We start from the raw sequence: 24,756 nt of genomic DNA, 5'->3' as shown, positions 1-24,756 counted from the left end.
AGTAACACACCTATATTCTGTCCCTTCTTCTAAGACAAATAGCGGGAAACCACATACTGCTCTGCATGTTATTTGCTTAATATATCTAGTAAATTGGTTCCAATTAGTGCATAAAGATTGAGCTTATTAGAGTCTTTCCCTATGAAGCTGAACTCATCGATATTCACATTGTTATGGCTTGTTCTCTGTTTGACAGGTCAGCTTCAAATAAACCAGTTACAGGGATGTGAAACTTTGATTCATTCCTTTTTTCAGATTATCGTCTCAGTCTTCGTGCTAATGTGCTAACGTGCCATCACGGAGTCTCAGAATTGTTTCTGTGAACCTCTGAAAATAGGATATTCGTTAACTTAGAATAATTAATTCATGACCATAAGGTATAGACCCTGTCAGGGTGGCTGCTGGCATTGCCGCCTGCACTTCATTTCCCAGGGTGGACACCTGTCCACAGGGGACGGGTGAAGAGTCAGACAGGAGCCCCAGTGGGGTTGTAGGCTTGAACGGCAGCGACCCTGGCTCCGAGGTCAGAGGCCCAGTGGCCACATAAAGGGCGCAGCGGACAGGGGAGTCAAGTGAACCCCCGACCCGTCTCCCTTCCCCTCACATCTTTCAGGACAGCCGGGGCCCCTCACAGTGGAGCCTGTTCAGGGCGAGGCCCTCTAGAAGTGGGTACTGAGACACTTTGGGGCAGAGGAGGGTGGGTGTTCACTGGGGACCAACCCCTGTGAGAGGACGAGGTGGGGCGGGGAAAGGGGCACCCCGGTGGCCATGCACACACACCCACCTACCCACACCCCCACCCCACTGCCCCCAGCCGCCACCTCCCGGGCTGCTCTAGTGACTTCCCCACAAGGCGGGCAGCCGACGCGTCCCCTCAAGGGAAGGTCCCTGAGGGTGAAGCCAGGCTCAGCTGTTGATTGGATCCCCTGCCCCAGGAGCACCCACCTCCGTTCCCATGGCTCCCGCTGTGCTCAGCTCCCCAGGGTGTGAGAGGCAGGACCATCAGGAGAGGTGGGAGGTTGGTTCAGGATGGCAGACACATGTACACCCATGGCTGATTCATGTCAATGTATGGCAAAAACCACTACACTGTTGTAATTAGCCTCCAATTAAAATAAATTAATTTAAAAGAAGAAAGAGGTAAGGACTTTGAGGGGCCATGTGGGGAGTAAGTACACAGAATGAATCCAGGTGAGTCAGTGGGAGGTGGTCTGAAGGAGGCTCTGTCCTCAGCAAGCTCGAAAAAACACTTTCCTTCCTTTTCCACCAAGGTTGCCTAAAACGGATACTTACTGTATAGATTAATATAGAAAGCATGTCAGCGAAGTATTCAGAGTTAGCTGTTAGCTCTTTCCCTGGCCATTTTCTTAGCTATTTTAAGTGGACATTTATACAACAAACAGATCCGGATTTGGCTCATGTTGAAGAAATTAAATTTACTACCCGCTCGTCCCCCAGTGCTCTCAGGCCTTGGACAACTTCCTCATCACAGGACAGGGGACCCCAGGCTTCTTTCCAAGCCCTACGCCCTCCCCGCCTCCCTAGCCTCCTAGGTGCGCCCACCTGTCCCTGCTCCTGCCGTGATGACATCACACAGGTGGACGGGGTAGGGGTTGGACAACCAGGTGGAGGAGGGAAGCACTCACGCCCCCTGCCTGGCTCCTGAGCTGGGACCCCTTATCCTGCCCTCAGACTAGGCCGACACCACCCATGCTCCTGGTTCTCTGGCCTCTGCACTCAAACTGGAACCAGGTGGCCAGCTTTCCTGAGTCCCAGCTGCAGACATCAGGAGGTGAGGATTCTCAGCCTTCACGAGGAGCGCTAGCCAGTTCCTGTAATAAATCTCTCCCTATTATAGTGTACGTCTATCCCATCGGCTCTGTTTCTCTGGAGAACTCTTGGCTCATGCACTGCTTTAGTCCACTGTCCTTTTTCTTTGATATTCAGCCCCGTTTTCACTCTTTTTCTTTCTCAAATGGGGGTACAACATGCCAGGGACCAGGCGAGACAGGCTGGGCCAAGGTGATGCCCAGTGAGTCACGTGTTTGGGAATACCAAGGGGTGTTGCTCCTGAGACTGGACTATCTTATGTGGCAGAGGTGACAAGAGCCTGTGATGTCATTTAAAAATAACAAGAGCAATTAATTGACTTAATCAAAAGAGGTTGTCCCAGGTGGGTCTAACCTAATCAGTGGAGCCCTTTAAAACAGTGTTTCAAGGGCAGAGACCTGAAACAGCTGAGTCTCCTGTGGTTTTGAAGAAGCAAACTGCACGTGGTGGGGCTGATGGTGGCCTCCTGGAGCTGAAGGCTGCACTGTTGGGAACTGAACTTGGCCAGTGACTTCTGTCAATAAGCACTTGGTTCCAGTTCTGAAAGGTGAGGCCCACGACTCCAAGCACAGAGCCTAGGGCCCAGCACATGCTGTCGCCCACAAGCCAGGGAGGGCAGGGGCTGTAGGGGGCCTGTCTCCCCTCGGGCCCTCCCACCCAACGGGCCTGGAGACAAGGTTCCTCCTGCCTGAGGGTTGCCAGTGGCCCAGCAGGGCTGGGGTCTCCTCCCTGCAGCCTCTCCAGCCACCCCCAGCTGCAGGGAGGCCCCAGGAGTCCCTATCTCTGTCAGGGTGCCCTCAGGCCGCAGTCCTGTGACCAGGGTGGCCTCCCTTGCTGCTCTGTGCAGATACCCGTGCTCGGTCTCTGGGGGCGCTGAGGACCAGTCCTTGAATCTGCTCTTTTCACTCCTGTCTTATCCCTTTTCTGGGGTCTTTGGCTTCAGCACTGATGGGCTTCCAAGTCACTTTGCTTGGCTCTCTGTCACCGTTCGCCAGGGCAACCCCAGTACATACCCCGTGGGCCCCCCACTCCCTCTGTGCCCAGGTCACCCACACCCACCGGCTGGCATGATGCCTGCCCTGTGGTCCCAACCCTGCTACCCAACTCCTGGCCCTGCTCTTGCTCAGGCCTGGCCTCCCCCACAACTCTGGCACCCACAACTGTCCTCGAGAGAAACCCAAATGCCCTTCCTGAGTTCCCCGGGTCTCCTGGACCAGTGGCCTTAGCCATCACCACAGCCTCTTCTCTGGTTCTGCTCTGAGATCCCACCAGGGCCCCAGAGCGTTGCCTGACTCCTCAGCTCCAGGTTGGTAGGCTCCAACCCCAGCCCGTCTGCCCCTCCCTCTACAGAGATGACCTGTCCAGCCAGTTCTCCCCAGTCACATGCCCATCTCCCCAGAGACCAAACATCTGCAGGCATGAGATTCTGGTACCTCCTTCCAGTCCCTGGCATGGGGCAGTGATACCATGGGTGATGAGTCAAATCGACCTCACCTGCCAGCACTAATCAAGGTTGTTTTAAGATCTGCTTTTCCTCCAAGTGGCTCGGAATCTAGACAAACCGTTGGCCCGAACTGTTTTCCAGGGTCTTGGAGTCAGCTACGTCTGTCTACATCTGTGGAAAATTCTGAAAGAGATGGGAATAGCAGACCACCTGACCTGCCTCTTGAGAAATCTGTCTGCAGGTCAGGAAGCAACAGTTAGAACTGGACATGGAACAACAGACTGGTTCCAAATAGGAAAAGGAGTATGTCAAGGCTGTATATTGTCACCCTGCTGATTTAACGTATATGCAGAGTACATCATGAGAAACGCTGGACTGGAAGAAACACAAGCTGGAATCAAGATTGCCAGAAGAAATATCAATAACCTAGCTATGCAGATGACACCACCCATATGGCAGAAAGTGAAGAGGAACTAAAAAGCCTCTTGATGAAAGTGAAAGAGGAGATGAAAAAGTTGGCTTAAAGCTCAACATTCAGAAAACTAAGATCATGGCATCTGGTCCCATCACTTCATGGGAAATAGATGGGGAAACAGTGCAAACAGTGTCAGACTTTATTTTCTGGGGCTCCAAAATCACTGCAGATGGTGACTGCAGCCATGAAATTAAAAGATGCTTACTCCTTGGAAGAAAAGTTATGACCAACCTAGATAGCATATTGAAAAGCAGAGACATTACTTTGCCAACTAACGTCCGTCTAGTCAAGGCTATGCTTTTTCCTGTGGTCATGTATGGATGTGAGAGTTGGACTGTGAAGAAGGCTGAGCACCGAAGAACTGATGCTTTTTAACTGTGGTGTTGGAGAAGACTCTTGAGAGTCCCTTGGACTTCAAGGAGATCCAACCAGTCCATTCTAAAGGAGATCAGCCCTGGCATTTCTTTGGAAGGAATGATGCTAAAGCTGAAACTCCACCTCATGCGAACAGTTGACTCATTGGAAAAGACTCTGATGCTGGGAGGGATTGGGGGCAGGAGGAGAAGGTGACGACAGAGGATGAGATGGCTGGATGGCATCACTGACTCAATCGACGTGAATTTGAGTGAACTCCGGGAGTTGGTGATGGACAGGGAGGCCTGGCATGCTGCGATTCATGGGGTTGTAAAGAGTCAGACACGACTGAGCGACTGAACTGAACTGAGGATTTGACCTGACCATTTGTAACAATTTATCTTACTTCCCTAATACACCTCCTAAAGTCCAGCCACAGGAGTCTCTCTTCTGTGGAATCTATAGCTGTTGTTTTCATACCTAAAAATTCTCCCTCCGATTTTTCCTGGGTTCGGCTTTCTCTCCTCTGACTTTCTAGGTCCTTGTCATCATTCCTTGATCCTACAGGCAGTTCCCCATCTTTGATGAGAACATCCCCGGCTACACCTCTCCTCTGTGCAAAGCCCCTCTGGCTGATCGGGAGCACTGAGTCACAGGGGCACAGACACGGCCTTTCACTGTGGACTGTCCTGGTATTCCATAAGGACTGAGTTCTTCTCTATAATACTGTACGCAGCTCGAGAGCAGAGATCAGAATACTACATTTTCCTTTCTTTCTTCTCCCCAAACTGACATTATAGAGCCGGGCACTCAGTCTGGCTGGCCAGCAGGGTAGCTACACCTGCTTCTGAAATGTTTGCTTCCACACTTAACAGATTAATAAATAGACACTCAGAGGATTTAGCAATCCCAAACAATAGGCTCTGATCTAAAAATAGAGCAAAGCCTCTGGTTTCTCAGAACCATTTCTCTCATTCATTTGAGTTGCTTCCAAGTATGACAAAGAATTTGCGTTGGAAAACTTAATTTTTTTTAACAATTGAAATGCTGTCGCTGCCAGTTTAGGGTTTTACTGAGTGTGTCTTGTGTCTTATCTTATGTCAGCAATTCTTAAGTCCCAGATATTTCTGTGGCCCCAGGCTTTTATTTTTCGTCCAGTGACAAGATTTGAGTGGGTAAGATTTAAAAGTTTTAACTGAGGTAAGATTCAGGTAATATAAACTTTACCATTTTGACCATTTTTAAAGTATACAGTTCAAAGGTTTTTAACATTGCCAATGTTCTGCAGCCATCATTACCATCGAGTTCCACAACATTTTTATTACCCACAAGGGCAGTCCTTTATTGTTAATGGGGAACAGTCATCCCCATTTCCTCTTCTCTTAGTCTCTGGCAGCCACTATCGTGCCTTCTGTCTCTTTGCTGTGGCTTATCCTGGGTATTTCATATAAATGGAATGTGTTTGCTTCCCCCCCCCCCTTTTATTCTATTAACATGATGTATTGATTTTTTTTGCTATTTTGCTATGTTGAGGCAGGAAACCACTCAGTCACAGTGTGAAAATCCTTTTCATATGCTGCTGGATTTGGCTGCTAATACTGTGTCGACGGTTTCTCCCTCTATATCCATAGGGGTTAGGGTCTGTAGTTTTCTTGTGTTGTCTCTGTCAGGTTTTGCTAGTAGGGTAATACTGGTCTCACAGAATGATTTAGGAGAGTCTTTTTTGGTAAGATTTTGAGAATGGGTGTTAATCCTTTAAATGCTAGAAGTTGCCAATAAGGCCATCTGATTTCAGGCTTTTTTGGAAGGTTTTTGATTACTAACTCAATCTCCTTCGTCATGCTGGTCTGTTCAGATTTCCTGCTTATACATGATTTAAGTGTTTAGATGTTTATTTCTTCTAGGTTAACCAGCTGACTCACAATTATTCGTGGCGTGTTTACCCTAAGTCTAAGCAGTAGCAGTGGTCCTAACCGCTGATTTGACTCAGCAAAGGCAGAAGTGGAGACATCTGAGAGCGAGGAGGAGGCAAGCCAGCAGGGGCCTGCCACAGGAGCTGGGGGAGAGTGGGGCGGGGCTGCAGGTGAGTGAGCAGCTTAGGGGAGGTCGTGTTTCCTGGAAGACCCCCTCCCTTGCCCAAATCCCCTGAACACAGTTCCAGGATCCTCTCCCTCTACAAAGGACCAGACTGTCCAAGAATCAGACTGACTCAGTTCTTATATCATCCAAAGGACTGAATTACTGCGGAACCATGGCCTCAGAAGCTCGAGATTTCTGTACCACCCCTGATTCCTTTACCACCCCTGATTCCTTACCTTTATAGGTGGGTGAATGAGAGACACAGTTGAGGCCACAGATTTGTAAAGCAGCAGAGTTTTATTAGAGCAAAAGGCCGCAAACACGACGACTTGGGGTAGAGGAAGTAAACTGAGTTCAAATGTCTTTTTGACCACTTAGGGAATGTGTTTCAAGAAAAGTGTAAAATGTTTTGATTTAGTCTGCGCTCTTGGAGCGGGTGAGGGGGTCAGGAGGATGCTCCGGTGGGGCCTCGGGGTCAGACTGAAACGGTGGTCTGTGGTGGGCACACATTCCTCCTGTGTCTGTTGAGGTGGCTCTTCTGGATGAAGCCTTGCCCGCACGCCTTGCACACGTGCGGCGTCCTCCCCTGGTGTGTCATCTGGTGCAGGATAAGTTGTTTCTTGTGGGGAAAGCCTTGGCCGCACTCTGTGCACAGATAGGAGTTCTCTTCCAAGTGTGACCACTTGTGCATGAGCAGGGCGGACTTGTTGCCGAAGCCTCGCCCGCACCACCGGCAGTTGAACGGCTGTTCCCTTGTGTGTGTGCTGCAGTGCCGGATGAGGCCTGACTGGTGGCGGAAGCCCCGCCCACACTCCCTGCACACATAAGGCTTCTCCCCGGAGTGCGTCCTCTGGTGTTCCACGAGGTTGGACTTCTGGCTGAACCCTCGCCCGCACTCCGCACACACCAGGGGCTTCTCCCCCGAGTGCGTTCTCTGGTGTCGGATGAGGTTGGACTGCTGGCTGAAGACACGCCCGCAGTCCTTGCACACGATGGGCTTGTGCCCGGAGTGCGTGTTCTGGTGCCTGTTGAGATGGGACTTGAGACTGAAGCCCCGCCCACATACCCCACACACGTAAGGCTTCTCCCCGGTGTGTGTGCGCCTGTGCGAGATAAGGGTTGAATTCTGGCTGAATCTGTGTCCGCACACGCCACACACGTAGGGCTTCTCCTTCAAGTGTGTCCTCTGGTGGTTGACGAGTGTGGACCTCTGCCGGAAGCACCACCCACACTCTTTGCAGGCGTACGGCTTCTCCCCCGAGTGTGTCCTCTGGTGCAAGTTGAGGTTCGACCTGTCGCTGAAGCCCAGCCCGCAGTTGCCACACACGATGGTCTTCTCTTTCAGGTGTGTCCTCCGGTGCCTGACGACGGCTGACTTCTGGCTGAATCCTTTCCCGCACTCCTGGCACACGTAGGGCTTCTCCCCAGAGTGTGTCCTCTGGTGGACAATGAGGTTCGACTTATCGCTGAAGCCTCGCCTGCACTCACAGCACATGTACGGCTTCTCGCCAGAGTGTCTCCTCTTATGTATGATAAGCTTCGACCTCTGTTTAAAGCCCCGCCCACACTCCCCGCACACGAGGGGCTTCTCCCCTGAGTGCGCATTCTGGTGTCCCTGCAGGCTCCTCTTCAGACTGAAGCCCTTCCCACACACCCCACACACGTAGGGCTTCTCCCCGGAGTGGATCCTCTGGTGACTGACCAGGTTCGTTGTCTTGCTGAAACCCAGTCCACACTCTCCACTGTTGACAGTCCCAATCCTGGAGACTTCGATCCTCTTCAACAGCCTGTCTGTTTCCTCAGGGGTTCCCATTTGTGCCGGGCCGGCCTCTATCTCCATATCTGGGACCCCAACCCCAGAGAAGACTGGCTGCCTCTGGGGTGGCCTGGGGAATACTTCTACAGTACTTTTCTCTGTCTTTCCAAACAAAGGCAGGGCACCTTCCCTCTCCTGCCCTTCCACTTCCTCGATCCAGGCACTTCCACCAGCGGCCTGCTGCTGCTGGTCCTCCAGGCACAGGTCTCCTGGCTCCACGGGATCTTCGGCATACAGGCACGTGAAGATCCAGGGTGGGGGACTACACAGCACCTGCTGCACGTGGAATTTCTGACTGCAGAGATCCGGAGGGCAGGAAGGACGGAGGTGGAGTTCTGGCTTTGGTTCTGTGGCAGAGAGAAGAGTCTGAGTCAGAACTGAGATGTGGAGCCGCCAAAGCAGTTCTGCCTCGTCTGATGGTTAATTAAGACTCCATTCCTTGTTCTTCAAAATGTTTACATCTTCAGGGCCACCCAGCAAGACTTCCTGCAGAGGACCTACTACAACGACCTCCTAACGCACAACCACCCAGTGACACAAACAGGGTCCAAAGGGATTGTCTGTGACCAAGAGAGCTCTAACCAGAGGACCCACATGGAAACGTGTCTGTCTTTCCCTGTCTCCCTGAGAGGATGGGGTGGAAGAACAGAGCTGTCCCTGAGCTTGGAAGACCCTGGTGTAGGAGGCAACACAGCGGAGTGGCTAAAGATACCACATGTGAGACACCTGAACCTGGAGGGTCCCGTTGCTGCTGCTGCTAAGTCGCTTCAGTCGTGTCCGACTCTGCGACCCCAGAGACGGCTGCCCTCTAGGCTCCCCATCCCTGGGATTCTCCAGGCAAAAACACTGGAGTGGGCTGCCATTTCCTTCTCCAATCCATGAAAGTGAAAGTGAAGTCGCTCAGTCGTGTCCAAACCTCAGCGACCCCATGGACTGCCGCCTTCCAGGCTCCTCTGTCCGTGGGATTTTCCAGGCAAGAGTACTGGAGTAGGGTGCCATTGCTGACAAATACTTATTAGAGGACTACTCTGGACCAGAATTCCCATAAGGCAGGGCTTCCCTGGTGGCTCAGACAGTGAAGAATCTGTCTGCCAATGCAGGATACACAGGTTTGACCCCTGGGTCGGGAAGAGCCCCTGGAGGAAGAAATGGCAACCCACTCTAGCATTCTTGTCTAGAGAATTTCCATGGACAGAGGAACCCGGCAGACTATAGTCCATGGGGTCACCAAAGAGTTGGACACAACCGAGTGACTAACACTTTCTTTCCCTTTCACTTTCAGGAGGCTTTCAACAGTAGACAACACACACACAGTCTAGGCCCCCCAATGACTGGTGCCACGGATCAGTTTGAGTCTTGTTAATTTCCATAATTAACCTAAATAAAAATGGCACCAGGAATCAATATAAAAGTTTTCTTCTTATAGTACCTCTCGTAAGGAGATGTCAACACTGAACACCTTGCTTCAGCACCGCTGGTTCTATTCAGCTGGCGGGAATGCAGGATCACATAGTCTGAAGAACCAGGTCCAGACGTCACTGCATCTGCCTGAACACCTGCCTTCACTGATGCACTGAACTTTTGAAAACCAACTGTGTATACATCTACATTCTAGAATTATTCCATCAGTATAGAATGCTACTGTATTCTGAGACAGGGCCTTTAAAGAGGTGATTAAGGTTAGAAGAAGTCATAAGGCTCTATTCAATATGTCTGGTGACCTCCCTGTAGGAGGAAAGCCAGGATGTGCAGCCTCAGAAAGGCCAGGTGAGGACAGAGTGAGGAGGTGGCCATTCAAAGTTCAGGAGGGAGACGTCCTGTGTAAACTGCCACCTCCACCAACCAAGAACTGCGAGCCTCCAGAAACACAGTAAAACCTTTTGCTTCTGCCATGAATTCTGGTGCTGTGTTTCAGCAGCCTGAGCTAACAGAAATGCTTCTTCTATCTTGAGCTCTTCCCTAAGTGCCTCTGTACCTACCTGCCCTACAGTCTGCCCCTAAGTAAGTCCCATGAGATCCATCAGCTGTTCCAGTAAATGTGAAAGGGCCAAAGTCCCTATTCAAAGATAAGAGTTGGTTTGGCAGAAAATGCAATAGCAGCTACATGACACCCCAAATCTCATTAAATACCATCCGAAAACTCTAGAAAACAAAGAGCCACAACACAGCAGGTGCTAAGACTAAGAAGAAACAACAGGATTGATACGTAACACACGACTATATTTAACATGGATGACTGACAAGGACCTACTCTGCAGCACAGCGAACACTGCTCATGTTATGTGACAGCCTGGATGGAAGGGGAGTTTGGGGGAGAATGGATACATGCATATGATGGCTGGGTCCCTTCGCTGTCCACCTGAAACTATCACAACATTGTTAATCAGCTATACTTCAATATAAAATTTAAAAATGTTTTTTTAGAAAAAAATGAAAGTTTAAGGAATATAATGTGGAACAAAAGAATTTTAACATTAAAAACTTCATTAATGAATGAGATAAAATTGTCATGAACCTTTACATGCCTAACAGTACACTGAAGTGAAATATACAGCAAAAACTTAGAAATAAATGGGGGATTTGATATAAATTACAATGACATTGGCGAGTAATCTTAAGTAATCTACTATGACTCTTAGCAGACCGAAAACAAGGATATAAACAACTTGAAAAATATAATGATTTCTATTATATATGCTATTTCCCTTGATTTTAAGACAAAATTGACTAAGCTTTCAAGTTTGATAAAACAGAAATAGAAAATCTCTTACAGAAAAAGAAAACATATACTTCTCTTTATTATGAAACTGTCAACAGTATTTTAAAAGCTAAAACACACACAATTCCCTACAGTTATCTATTCCTCTATCATTTAAAAACAATGCCAAGTCATAAAACTTCCCAGAAACTCTACTCTTTCCAATTCTCTACCCACCAAGCTAACCACTGATCATGGTCAATAATAATGCAGATGTCTCTGTTCACATATACATGTTGATACAGTCTTTCACACAAACCCAACTATGTAATAAACATTGTTTTGCAATTTTTCACTTAAAAATGTATCTTCTAAGTATCTGCTTTTCTGTTAAAGAAGGTAAAGGAAAATCTGCCCTTCATTAATGAACAATTAGGAAGCATCATCACAAAAATGGAAAGTTATAAAAAAAAAAGTACAGACAGGCTCAGTAAACTGTGGGACCATGTAAAACGGACTAATACACATGTAACTATCATTCCAAACAGAAGGAAACAGAAGGGAACAAAAGAATAATGTCCAAAAATCTCCCCAATGTGGCTCTAACCATAAATTTATAGATTGAAAAATCAGCACACGCTATGACAGGAAAACTACAAAGAAAAGCAGCTCACTTCCTCAGTGACATCGCAGTCAAACAGCTGAACACCAAACATACAGAAAACTCGGAAAGTAGCCAGAGGTTTAAAAAGTAACAAAAAAACACAAAGCAATAACTGTGGAAATGACAGCTGATTTCTTATCAGAAACAATGGGAGGCCTGAACAGGGGAACAGTATCTTTAAAGTGGTGAAAAAATAAGCCAATCTAAAATTCTAATCCAGGGAAAATATCTTTTTAAAAATATAGTAACAAGAGCCACCAGACTATGTACGTGGGAGAGAACTAAGTGAGGCAGAGACGGCAAACCCAGTGCAGGGAGACGAGACACCAGGAAGCTCCAGTGTGGCTGCAGGTCTGGAAGGAGGCAGTGCACACGGTGAGCGGCCAGGGGGCCAGCAGAAGACCTCCCCACCCCCAGCCCTCTGAACCACCCAGTGTCCCCACTCACCCAGGCAGCTGACGGGCGAGCATTTCCTCTCTTCTCTCCAGGTCTCCTTCCCTTGCTCCAGCTGGGTGATGAGTTTTGGTTTAGAAAACGGAATGCCTGCTCAGAGGAAAAGAGAACAAGATGGTCGCAGGTTATCCTGCACTCAGAGCCACACCAGGCGCGAGGATTTCTAAAGGTGGTGGGGAAGATCTGAGAGTGGTGAGCTCCCCGCCAGGGAAGGGAAGCCAGGATGGGAGTTCACTGACCCGACCTCATGCTGTGAGAGAACACCTCCCTCGTTTACAAGAAGATACTGACTAGGAAGAGATGCCATGCTTACCAGAGAGCCTGCGGGAAAAGGCTAGAAATGCGGAGTATCACACACATGTATACACACCTGTACACGTTTACAGAGTGTCTCTGCTTTGGAGTCCAACCCAAAGGTAAGGCCAGAAACCAAGAGGGGCTGCTCCAAGTTGCCAGCAGCCAGGACCCGGGTCCTGAGACATGCAGGCTTACCCAGTGAGACCAGGTTGCTGTAGTTCTCCAGCATCACCTCCCGGTACAGGGACCTCTGAGCAGGGCTCAGCAGCACCCACTCATCCTGGGTGAAATCCACAGCCACATCTCTGAATGCCATGTGTGCCTATAACACAAAACAGCCCTGTTCACCCGGGAGCCAGCCCTGCCCAGGCCTCAGGGTAAGGGGCAAGGGGGAGGCTGCCCGGGGGAGGCAGGTGAGAGATCTACATCCTGCCTTTGACCCTGGTGCTCTGTATTGCAAGATCTTTAAAGCCCACTCCCCATCTGGCAGTGGCACTTGTCAGCACGTTCAAGGTCCTAGGTGGGCTGATTTGGAGAATACATACAGAAATAGGAGCCTGTAACTTTCAGGAACTTTAACTCTATGTTGAGGGAAAGCGCCACACTTTTGAGTTTAAAAAATTTAAAAGAATCGTCTGAACCATGGTATTAGTGTTGAAGCATCTGAATGACTGAGGTTCACACAATTCAGTTATGGCAGAGACCAAACACAGCTCAGTCCTTCCCCCAATCCCACAGCCTCTCCGGCCCTCCTTCCCTGAGAGGTACTCACCAGCAGGGAATGGTGAAAAGCACGAATTTGAACCCTACTGCCCTGGTTTGGAGCCCATCCCAGCCATCAGCTAGCATCTTCACTTTTTCAACTGTGGGTAACACTCCACTAAACGTCCTGTCCCACACTGTGGTGCTCAGGGTGGACGTCCCTGGCATTGAGTCCATGGATTCATCTCACATACCATTCTCACACCCTGCCCAACTTCACTGCCTTTATCACAACACTGTTTCAAAGTGGAAAGCACCCTGGAATAGGGACACCAGGAGAGGTTTTCACAAGAGGCCCAGGAACTTGGTCTTGAACGAAGCACAGGAGTCTAGGGACGAGAAATGTGCCAGGTGTTCCCGATGAGGTGTATGGGGAGCAGAGAAGAGGACACCCGAGCCGAGGAGGAGAGGAAGCCTGAATCCTGGGACGGAGGACCATTTGGGAGAAATAAAAGGCACAAAGTGGGAGAAATGCAGAACAGGTCGAGCGTAGGAGCAGCTTGTGGGTTTTAAATGATTGTAAAATATACATAAGCATTTTACTATTTTTACCATTTGAAGTGTACATTTCAGTACATTAAGCATGCTCGCACTTAATGTGGTACAACCATCACCAATATCCATCTCCAGAACTGGTTCATCATGTCACGTTGAAACTCTGTGACCATTAACCATAATGCCCTTTCTCACACACCCTGGTAACCAAGCATCATTTTACTTTCTGTCTCCATGCATTTGGCTATTCTAGGTATCACAAATATGTGAAATCATACGGTGTCTGTCCTTTTGTGTCTGGCTTATTTCATTCAGCGTAATGTCTTCAAGTTTCAGCCATATACTCCAAAGAAGACGTACAGATGGCCAAGAGACACATGAAGAGAGGCTCAACATCGCTAATTGGTCAGTTCAGTTCAGTCACTCAGTCGTGTCCAACTCTTTGCAACCCCATAAACTGCAGCACGCCAGGCCTCCCTGTCCATCACCAACTCCCAGAGTTCACCCAAACTCATGTCCATCGAGTCGGTGATGCCATCCAGCCATCTCATCCTCTGTCATCCCCTTCTCCTCCTGCCCCCAATCCCTCCCAGCATCAGGGTCTTTTCCAATGAGTCAACTCTTCGCATGAGGTGGCCAAAGTATTGGAGTTTCAGCCTCAGCATCAGTCCTTCCAAAGAACACCCAGGACTGATCTCCTTTAGGATGGACTGGTTGGATCTCCTTACAGTCCAGGGGACTCTCAAGAGTCTTCTCCAACACCACAGTTTAAAAGCATCAATTCTATGGCGCTCAGCTTTCTTCACAGTCCAACTCTCACATCCATACATGACTACTGGAAAAATCATAGCCTTGACTAGACAGACGTTTTTGTTAGAGAAATGGAAATCAAAAATACAATTCACACCAGTCAGAACGGCCATCCTCAAAAAGTCCACAAACGATAAATACGGGAGAGGATGTAGAGAAAAGGCACCCCTCCCACGCTGTTGATGGGAATGTAAAATTGGTAACAGACCCTCTAGAGAACAGTATGGAAGTGCTTTAAAAACTAAAAATAGAACTACCATATGATCCAGCAGTCCCACTCCTGGGCACATATCCAGAGAACATCGTAATTCGAAAAGATACACCCAGTGTTCACTGTAGCACTATTTATTACAGCCAAGACATGGAAGCAACCTAAATGTCCATCAGCAGAGGAATGGATAAAGAAGATGTGGTACAGGCCTTCCCTGGCGGCTCAGTGGTAAGGAGTCCACCTGTATTCACACGAGTTCCAGTGGCAAGGAATCCTGTGACTACAGGAGACACGAGTTCCATCCCTGATCTGGGAAGCTCCCACATGCCTTGGAGCGACGAAACCCGGGGGCCACAACTACTGAACCTGCGCTCTACAGCCCGTGCTCTGCCACGAGAGAAGCCACCTCAATGAGAAGCCCGTGCACCACCACTGGAGAGCAGCCCCCACCTGCCGCAACCAGAGAACAGCCAAGCAGCAGTGAAGACCCAGCACAGCTATGAGTAAATAAAACTGTTTTCAAATGTAGTACATCTTTGTACAATGGACTATTACTCAGCCATAAAAAGAATGAAATAATGTCATTTTCAGCAACATGGATGGACCTAGAGATTATCATACTAAGTGAAGTCAAACAAACAAATATATCACTCATACCTGGAGCCTAAGGTTTTAAAATGATATAAATGAACTTATTTATAAAACAGAAACAGACTCACACACTTAAAAAACAAAACGTACGGTTACCAAAGGGGAAATGTGTGTGTGTGGTAGGGGAGGAATAAATTAGGATTTGGGATTAACATACACACACTACCATGTATAATATATAAAGTATATAGACAGGTAACCAACTAGACCCTACTATATAGGACAGCGAACCCTACTCAATACTCTGTAATAACCTATATGAGAAAAGAATCTGAAAAAGAATGAACATATGTATATGTATAACTGAATTACTTTTCTGTACACCTGAAATTAACACAACATTGTAAATCAACTGTACCACAGTAAAAATTGGAGAAAAAAATGACCTGAATCAAAATATGAAGGGCCTACAAAGTACCAGGGTGAAGCTGACACACAGCCAACAACTTCAAGGTTGTTGAAGTTGGAAACAACTATCTGGAAAAACTATCAGGCTCTGAAGAATAACAAGAAAACTCCTAAGTGACTCTAGACAAAAAATATACCAGACTTCATTGAGACTTTTCAAAATCATCATTCAACTCATGTGCACTGCAGGTGGGAACGTACAATGCTGCACACACTATGGAGAACAGCACAGCAGTTCCTCAAAATAAAAATACACATTATCATATGACCTACCAATTCCTCTTCTGGGTATTTCCCCCAAAGAATTGGAAGCAGGGACTTGAACAGATATTTGTACACTCATGTGAGCAGCATTATTCACAATAGCCAAAATGTAGACGTGATCCAAGTGTCTGTCAACAGACAAATGGATAAACAAAGAGTGGTGTGTGTGTGTGTGTGTGTGCACATGTGTGTGCACGCGTGCATGTGTGTGTATGTACGTATATATATGGTGGAATATTATTAAGTCTTAGAGAAGAAATTCCGACATATGCTACAACATGGATGAACATTAAAGATACTATGCTAAGTGAAACAAACAGATACAAAAGGACAAATATATAATTCCACTAATATGAGGTACCTAGAGTAATCCATATAGACAAAGTAGAACGACGACTGACAGGAGCTAGGAGGAAGGGGAAACTGAGTTATTGTTTAATGGGGATAGAATTTCATTCTGAAAAGTTCTGGAAATGGAGAGTGTGAATGGCTGCACAACATTATGAATGTCCTTAACGATACTGAACTATAGACTTAGAACAGTTAAGATGGTAAGTCTTATGTTATATATATTTTATGACTTTAAATGCATGGCAAAAAGAATATCATTCAAGCAATAAGAAAATATTTCCGGGACTTCCCGGGTGGTCAGGTGGCTAAGACTTCACACTCCCAATGCAGGGGGCCTGGGTTCAATCCTTGGTCAGAGAACTAGACCCCATATGCCACAGCTAAGACCTAGCAGAGCCAAATAAACAAATATTTTTTAAAAAATTTCACCAGGACAAAGTGCCCAGAAATGTAAGACTGGTTGAATATGTTGAAATTCATTACTGTAATATACTGTATTAATGAACTGGACCAAGGAGAAAAAACATGATTGCATTTATACATGCTGAAGTATTCTTTAACAGAACTCACCCAACATCCAATTCACTGTAAGACTAATGAATCCATAGAACTTTTCATTTTGAATTTTAGACTTAAAAGTTGTAAAAGTATCAATTCCCATGTAACCTTAATCCAGTTTTCTCTAACGTTAACATCTGAGAAAACTATACTACAATGATCAAAACCAGATTAACATCGATTATTATTTCTATTATCTAAACTGCAGCTCATGACCACATTTCAACAGGTTTTTTCTACTAATGTCCTCCTTCTTCTGGTCCAGGATTCAACTGAGGTTCTCGCACTGCATTTAGCTGTCATATATCTTTAATCTCCTCCAATCTGTGACGTTCCTTCTTTCATGAATGACATTTTTGAAGAACAGCCCTCAAGTGTGATTTATCAGATTTGAGAAGAAAATGATTAGAATGAACCTAGTTCACTTTTCGCTAGATTGTCTCAGAAGTCACGTGTCCTTTTCATACCCCTTGACAGGAGGTCATGGTATTGGTATGTTTCACTACTGATGATGTTAACCTTGATCTTGATCACTTGGTTAAGACAGTGTCTGCTGCGTTTCTTCATTACAAGTCACTCATTTTGCCTTTATATTTAATATACAACTTAGGAGAGATACTTTGAGATTATACAAATATCCTGTTTCTCTTCAACCTTTTACCAAATAATTTTAGCATCATTTTGTGGGACCTGTCCTCAACCATTATTACTGCAGTGTTGACCAAATGACAATGTTCTACCTCCTTCTTTCCTTCGAAATTCATTAGCTGGAATTCTGTAAGCAAGAGTTGTCCCTTCTCTCTTTTTTAAATTAATCTATTTATTGTTGGCTGTGCTGGGTCTTCGTTGCTGCACGCAGGCTTTCTCCAGTTGTGGCAAGCGGGGACAACTCTTCGTGGCAGTGTACAGGCTTCTCACTGCGGTGGCTTCAGTGGTCATGGAGCACAGGCTCAGCTGCTCCAAGGCATGTGGAATCTTCCCAGACCAGGGATTGAACTCATGACCCCTTGACTGGCAGCCAGATTCTTAGGAACTGTATCACCAGGGAAATCTAAGAGTTGTCCCTTCTTATTTACTTCAGTGTGGATTCATAGCTTATCCTAGGGGTTATATTAGAATATTATCATTATTTTGTGGCTCAAATTATTTCATCAAACACTGGGTGCTCCTTCAGGCTGACCTCATCCCTGCTTTCACCCACAAATGTGCGACAAGTGATGCTGCGCCAGTCACAGGCTTAAGTCTGTATGCTCTCGGAGGGCCCAAGGCACCAGGTTAAGAATGTCAGCACCCCTGCTAGAGGGACCAAACAGAAGCAGAGGCCCGATACCATGTGGAGAGGGTGTGGGGCCTAGCAAAGATGACTCTGGTGTCTTCACCTGCTTAGTCTAACCCAGTGACAGGAACTGTATCAATGGCTCAAGAGGAGCAAACGAGGTACCCTACCCTCTAACAACCACCTCCTGGTCCAGTGGGAGGGTCAGACAGTCATGACACAGCCTAAGCCCTGGAGTCCTGGGCCCCAGGGTCCCATCATCAACAGGGAGCCTGGGAACACTGCCGGCGATGTGCAGGGTGCTCTGCAGGGGGAGAGCATTCCAGCTCATTACCAGTTGACAGAGAAACAGAGATGCTTGGGGAAACACAAGCAGACAACGGAATATGCTTCTATGCAGCTGTAAAGCAGGGTCTGACCAGGTTGGGAGTCGGAGAGGAGACTGAGGAGGAGACTTGGAGAAGTTGGAGGCATTAAAAGTAATTCTAACAATCACTTAGCCTTTATGTGCCCCGCACTGTAACTGCATTGCTAGGGTTATCTCCTCCAACATCCCCGGGAGGTAGACATCATCCTGATGATTCCCATCTGGCAGATGAGGAAAAGAAGGCTCAGGGAGGTGAAATAACAAGCTCAGGGCCACACAGCTAGACATGGTAAAACTGAGATTTGAACCCAAGCATCCTGACTTTGGAGTTGGGACAGAAGCAGACGATTAGGAAGGTCTCTTTCTAGCAGGCTGAGTGGCACGTTCAGTATGTGGACCTCAGGTGCCCAATTCAACAGGCAGGTGGGGAGAGGGACAAGAAGGTGGAGAAGAGACAAGAGTGAGGGCGGAGCAGGAGTGGAGACCAGAAGCAGAGGAGTCCAGGGCACAGCACACGTGCTGCTGAGAGAACAGGGCAGGTGAGCCTGGAAAGAACAAAGAGGCCCAGCTGCGGGTGTTCACTGAGGTCCGCAAGGGCAGAAACGGGGGGAGGCCAGAGACAGGGACACTGTCCCCCGGAATTCCTCCCCGGCCACACACCTCTCCTCTCCTGCCTCTGAACAGAGCTGCTCTGACTGAAACAACTATTAATTCTCTTGAGTACAGTGATCACCCTGTGGGTACTTTACAGGAAGCTCTAATGTTAGAGCTGCCTCCTGAGCTAACTGCAGGTGAGATGACAGGACGGGGACACAGGCAGTGAGGGCCTCGCTGGATGGAACCAGAACAGAAGGCTGAGGCCTTCACAACAGACAAGCCTGAGAGTGCACAGGCCTGAACAAACCACAGGGATGGGGGGGAGGGGGCAGTCGTCAAGGAGGACGCAGGGTCTGAACAAGAGGGCCTGGGACAGCAGCCACCCCTACCACAGACCATGTCCCCTGGGGAAACCAGCTGGGCTCTGATCCCCGGGTGGGGCGTGCTGGGCACAAGATGTCAAGGCTGAGCGAAGGAAACCCACCTTTGGTTCAGCACACAGAAGGCGAGCAGTCCCCACATGAGTCCGGGCTGTCAGGAGCCCTCTCCTCGCCCACCAGGCTTCCTCTCTGGGCAGCACAAGAGCAGAAAGGTTCAGGAGAGTCACTGGAAACTCACGCCCTTAGACTTTCCTTTTCCTTAAAGGCATCAGGAATGGACCTGTCACAGAAGAAAAGGCTGCGGGCAGCTCGCTGAGAACACAGCCTGCCCCAGTAATGCTGCCAACACCAGGCCTGAGCTGACCCACTCTTGCCTCTGACCTTCCTAAGCAAAGTTCATACTCACTGGGCACTTAGGACTGTACACATCAGAAGACAGTTCCAGGCACAGAACCGTCTTACTTCATTCTGGCCTCACAAACCAATGGAGTACGATTTATAACCTTTATTTTACAGATGAGAAAACTGAAGCATAGTGAAGTCAGTCCCTTATCCAAGGTGACACCATTACAAAGTCACAGAGTCTGGATGAAAGCTGGCAGCCGAGGCTAGGCTCTTCAAGTAGGGCAGGGACAGGGAACCTCTGTGGGTTGTAAGGCTTCTCAGTGTGTCATTTTGAGATGAATCAAGATTGCTCTCCAGGTGACAAGGGTTACATCTGGATGTGGGTCTGTAGAGTTCTATTTATTTCTGTCTAAAATCTCTCCCTAATAAAACCTTAAAATGGAATTCAAAATCCCGCAGTCCGGAAACACCGGAGCCGTGCACATCCATGACGGCTGTGGTCAACGCAGGTTTCCAGGACCTTTGAGAATCTTGCCCAGTGGGCCTCAGACAACCTCTTCCTCCAAGGCCTGAATCCAGGGGCAACCGGCCAAAAACACCCAAGATCGCTACCAACGTGGCCCGTTCCACACCCAGCCCATCCCAAGCACATGCTGCCCACGGCAACTGCTGCTACTGCTGCTAAGTCGCTTCAGTCGTGTCCGACTCTGTGCGACCCCATAAACGGCAGCCCACCAGGGTTACCCCCGTCCCTGGGATTCTCCAGGCAAGAACACTGGAGTTGGTTGCCATTTCCTTCTCCAATGCATGGAAGTGAAAAGTCAAAGTTAAGTCGCTCAGTCGTGCCCGACTCCTAGTGACCCCATGGACTGCAGCCTACCAGGCTCCTCCGTCATGGGATTCTCCAGGCAAGAGTACTGGAGTGGGTTGCCATTGCCCTCTCCGCCTACTGCAAACCACCCACCAAAACTCCTCCTGGCAGCGGGCTGGCCCTCATCCCAGCACCTGGGAAACATCAGGCCCCCATGCCAACTTACTCAACCCTCTGTCTCCCAGGGACCTGCGGGTAAGAGCGATCCCTCCCTCCCCCCCGTCCCATCATCATCGCTCTTTCGGCCAAGGCCTAACGTGTCCTCACCCACAGGAGCCCCGGGACGTGGCTGGATTCCGGCATCCGCCACCACTGGGCATCGCGCCTGAGCTTCGCCCACGTCCAGCGGAGATGCGCGCTCACATACCAAATATGACATCCGGGAGGGCACGGCCTGAACCGCAACAGCGCGTGCCGCCGCCGCCTCCTCTGCCCGGCACCCGCACAGTCCCCAGCCTCAGGTGCAGCCAACAGCCCAGACTTTCAGGACCTACCTTTCCGCACATGGAAGAGCACGGCTGCACCTTAGAGCCCCACGGGCGCCGCACTCACCAGCGAGGAACAAGGGGTCACTACAGCCATCAGCTGGGCCAGGACGCCAGGACTACACTACCCAGAAACCTCGGACAAGTGCCGGGACTACATCTCCCAGGATGCTCGGCGCGCCCAGAGGTCTCTGAGGGAGCTGTTTCTCGGTAACATGCCCATGGGAGAATGGCCACTGTGGCGCCTAGATTTCCGCCCCGCCCCGTCTTTTACAGAGGACCGCGGATGAAACGTCTCTCCTTTCCATGACTCCTTCGCTAACGCCTCCGCCTTAAAGACTACACTCCCCAGTGCCCCCAGCAGTGACTCCTGCCTCCGGTGCCGGGCACCGCCCCTCCCGCCCCGCGTCTTGCGGAAGTGATGTGCCCCGGGAATCTCCGTTTAGTTCCGGGTTCGCGGCGGAGCGGACAACGGTTTCCGGGCCACGCTTGCTTGCGCGGAAAGCAAGGCTTTGTCGGGGCGGGTGGGGAGGGGTCCGTGAGCCGCGCAGGCGTGATGTCGACCAGCTCCCTTTAATTCACTTAAACCCACGGTGGGGACTGAGACTGAGAAGGCGAGGCATCTTCCCGCGATCTTACTGTCAAAGGAGGCAGCCCTGTGTTCCGAGCCCATGGTCCCCACCTAGCGCACCCGCACCGCTCTCCCTAGATCCTGTCCCTCTGTCGCAGTCCGCGCGTTTATGGGCAATCTCATCCATCTTCTGGGGGACAGGAGCCTCACCGTTAGACCATAGCTCTGGGCTCAGCCCCTCGTAGTGTCCATTGAAAAAGCAAAATGTCAAGAATGACAACCTAAAAGTTGAGAATTGTGTTTTATTTGGTGGCCTTATACCTAGGAGACAGCCTTGCAGCCCTGAGGAACTGTTTCAAAGGGTTATGGGAGGGGCAGGATATGTAGGAGTTTGCTGAAAAGAAAACAGGGTGGTTGAACATCGAAAGGTTACTGCTGATCACAAAGGAACAGACAGCTTTATGGATTTAGAACTTTTTTACTATGGGAAGATGAAAGAATCTGTGCTCTCTTAAATCATTCCTTTGAGATGCATCTGAAGTATCTAGGGTCAGCATACTGTTTTTCTCCATCCTTAGTTTCCCTAAATGTGCACCCTCAGAGAGCCTGCAGAGGTTGATGGCTTCACGGCAGGCAACATTCCGATGTTTACTACAACAGCAGTTGGTGGTGTTAGTGAAAATGAAGTCGCTCAGTCGTGTCCGACTCTTTGTCACCACCTAGCTCCTCCGTCCATGGGATTCTAAAGGCAAGAATACTGGAGTGGGTTGCCATTTCCTTCTCCAGGGGATCTTCCCGACCCAGGGATCGAACCCAGGTCTCCCACATTCCAGGCAAACGCTTTAACCTCTGGACCACCAGGGAAGCCCTTAAATAGAAGAATCCAAGTACTAAAATCAAAGATTTCAAGGGAGGAAAGGAAGCCAGGTTGAAAGAAGAAGGGGGGTGGGGGGTGAAAGGGGTGGCCTTAAAGACGTCTCCTGCCACCTACAGATACCCAGGTGTTATGGGACTCTTCCCTGGGCCTCCAGAGAAGGGAGGACTGGAACTCAGCCCTACCAGAAATCAGACAAGACCAGAACCAGAATTCGAGTCCTTTGCCAAGAGGAGGTGATCAGTCTCCAATCCTCAGCTCAGGCTAAGGGCCCTTTGACTAGATTCCTGCATCCAGGACCGGGGGACTAGAAAAACAGGGAAGGATAGGACAGGTTAAAGGAGAGGAAAGAGAGAGGGAAGAGGAGAGAGGTCAATAAAGTCTCTTATTCCTTACCGGTCGGGGCACTCTGGCCAGTTGTCCACATCAGGAGGAGACCAGGGACAAAAGGGTCCCAGTTGCGGCCGCTGGGTCTGGTCCATTGGCAGGCAAGCTGGCCCCTGAGTACCCTGAGTGGTCAGGATATCAGTCTCAGTGAAGAAGAATCCCATCAGAGTTGCCATTTGTTGCAGGAAAGAGGACCACTTGAAGAGCCCGAAACTGGGCTTTTGTCTAACACTCGGAAATGAATTGTCTGAGGAGACACATGTGCTGACAAAGCAAGAGATTTTATTGGGAAAGGGCACTCAGGTGGAGAGCAGTAGGGTAAGGGAACCCAGGAGAACTGCTCTGCCACGTGGCTCGAAATGTCGGGTTTTTGTGGTGATGGGATTAGTTTCCAGGTGGTCTTTGACCAATCATTCTAATTCAGAGTCTTTCCTGGTGGTGCACGCATTGCTCAGCCAAGGTGGATGTGGATGGTAGTGTTAGGTAGGTAGAATAGGGAAAAGGAGTCCAAAATGGCGGTGGCTAAAAGACAAGGAAGGTCCGAAGACCTCAGGTAAAACAAACCACTCCTGGCTGGCCCAATTTACATAGGACAGGCCCAGGGAGAGATAAACATATAAAAAGAGGAGCCAAAGCTAGCTCCACCGCCCCACCCCCCCACCCCCCTGCGCATTGGGGCACTCTTCTCTTCCGGTCTTTGAATCGACGTGTCCTCACACCTCGAAGATGGATTTTCCTGCTATCTTCTAAATGAAATAGAGCTGTAACACTGATTTGTCTAAGAGCTATAACATGGTCTATCCAAGACCTGAGAGCTGTGACACGCCGAGTGGGCTTTAATGTCCGTCACTCCAAATCTTTGTTGTGATGAGACGAAGAACCGAGGAACATACACTCGTGTGACAGTAGCATCTCTTTCTTTTTGGTCTGCAGCTCTCTGAGTCTTTGTTCAGGATTCTGATTGAGGTCAGGGAGTTATTGCTGCCATCTGGGACATGCCCACTGGGGAGCTGAGCAGCACACCCCCTTTCACTGTGGAGGGTGTTTCCACCAAGACACTCTCAGTTTTCCTTATTTCCCCTAGATTTGCTTTCTGAAGTTTTGTCGTGTAGAAGACCAAGAAAATGTTCACATGGCCTGGAAAGCCAAGGAGAGACAAGCATTTCCTAAAATTCTTTGTCAGCTCCCTGACGGTTAATCCCTTCCCTTCTCTTGCCCCGAGGCTACCTCATTCACAGTGAATTCATTTCAGCCCCTGCCCTAAGGAAAGTTCCTAGTCTGACTTGGACACGCTCCACATCCCTTTCTGCTCTACACTAGGACTAGTAGTTCACCAAGAAACTAGAGTCCACTAAAAAAATATATATGTATATGTATACGCACAACCTAAAAACTGAGAATTCTATTTTATTAGGCAGATTTTCAGAGGACTTCAAGCCTAGGAAGCAGCCTCTCAGTTAGCTCTGAAGGACTACTTTGAAGGGCAGGGGAGCCAGGATGTATTGGAGTTTTATAAAACTGATAATAAGAACATCAAAAAATTACTATTAATTAAGGAAAACCAGACATCAGGTTAATAAATTTAGTGCTTTTCTATGAAGGAGAAGATGCCAAAGTCTGGGTACACTGAAAGCATTCTTTTGACAAAGACCTTAGCTATCTAGGGCCAGCATACTGTCCTTTCCCTTCCTAGTCCCCTTAAGTACATGGGGATGGGCCTGATGGCTTGAGATCGAGTGTTCTGTCTTTCCATCCTGAAGTCCCTAAGGGCTCACCATGGGGCAGGGAGCCTATAATGTGATGGCTTAATGGCCCACAACATCCTTGGTGTAACCATTCTTAGTCCTCAGCAGCAATGAACAAAGAAAGTCAAGAATGTCACCTACCAAATCAGTAAACAAAGGATGCTGTGGCTACTACAGTCACGCCGACTATGCACCCTGAGGGGATTCAAGATAGAGAAAAAAGAGTGCTGGTCCTAGA

General features: G+C 48.8%; 1 protein-coding gene across 7 annotated transcripts in view; it reads right to left on the bottom strand.

Annotated features, from left to right (window-relative positions):
• Window positions 1-6,479: 6,479 nt before the first annotated feature.
• The window catches only part of ZNF133 (zinc finger protein 133), a 57,599-nt gene continuing 39,322 nt past the window's right edge, over window positions 6,480-24,756 (bottom strand). For 3 of the 7 annotated variants that reach the window (XM_052650523.1, XM_052650525.1, XM_052650524.1), the window contains 3 exons: window positions 12,306-12,432; window positions 11,808-11,903; window positions 6,480-8,345 (listed from right to left, as the gene is read on the bottom strand). In XM_052650523.1, coding sequence (XP_052506483.1) covers window positions 6,658-8,345; window positions 11,808-11,903; window positions 12,306-12,426 — 1,905 coding nt within the window. In that variant the 5' untranslated portion in view covers window positions 12,427-12,432 and the 3' untranslated portion in view covers window positions 6,480-6,657. Of the gene's footprint in view, window positions 8,346-11,807; window positions 11,904-12,305; window positions 12,433-19,344; window positions 19,521-20,723; window positions 20,775-20,950; window positions 21,301-24,756 lie in introns of those variants that run through there. The other 4 variants (XM_052650526.1, XM_052650520.1, XM_052650522.1 and 1 more) reach the window with 4 other exon arrangements.

Source organism: Budorcas taxicolor, chromosome 13 (genome assembly GCF_023091745.1).
Source record: "Budorcas taxicolor isolate Tak-1 chromosome 13, Takin1.1, whole genome shotgun sequence".
In the NCBI taxonomy this organism is placed as follows: Eukaryota; Metazoa; Chordata; class Mammalia; order Artiodactyla; family Bovidae; genus Budorcas; species Budorcas taxicolor.
This window is presented reverse-complemented; position numbering and strand designations above follow the sequence as displayed.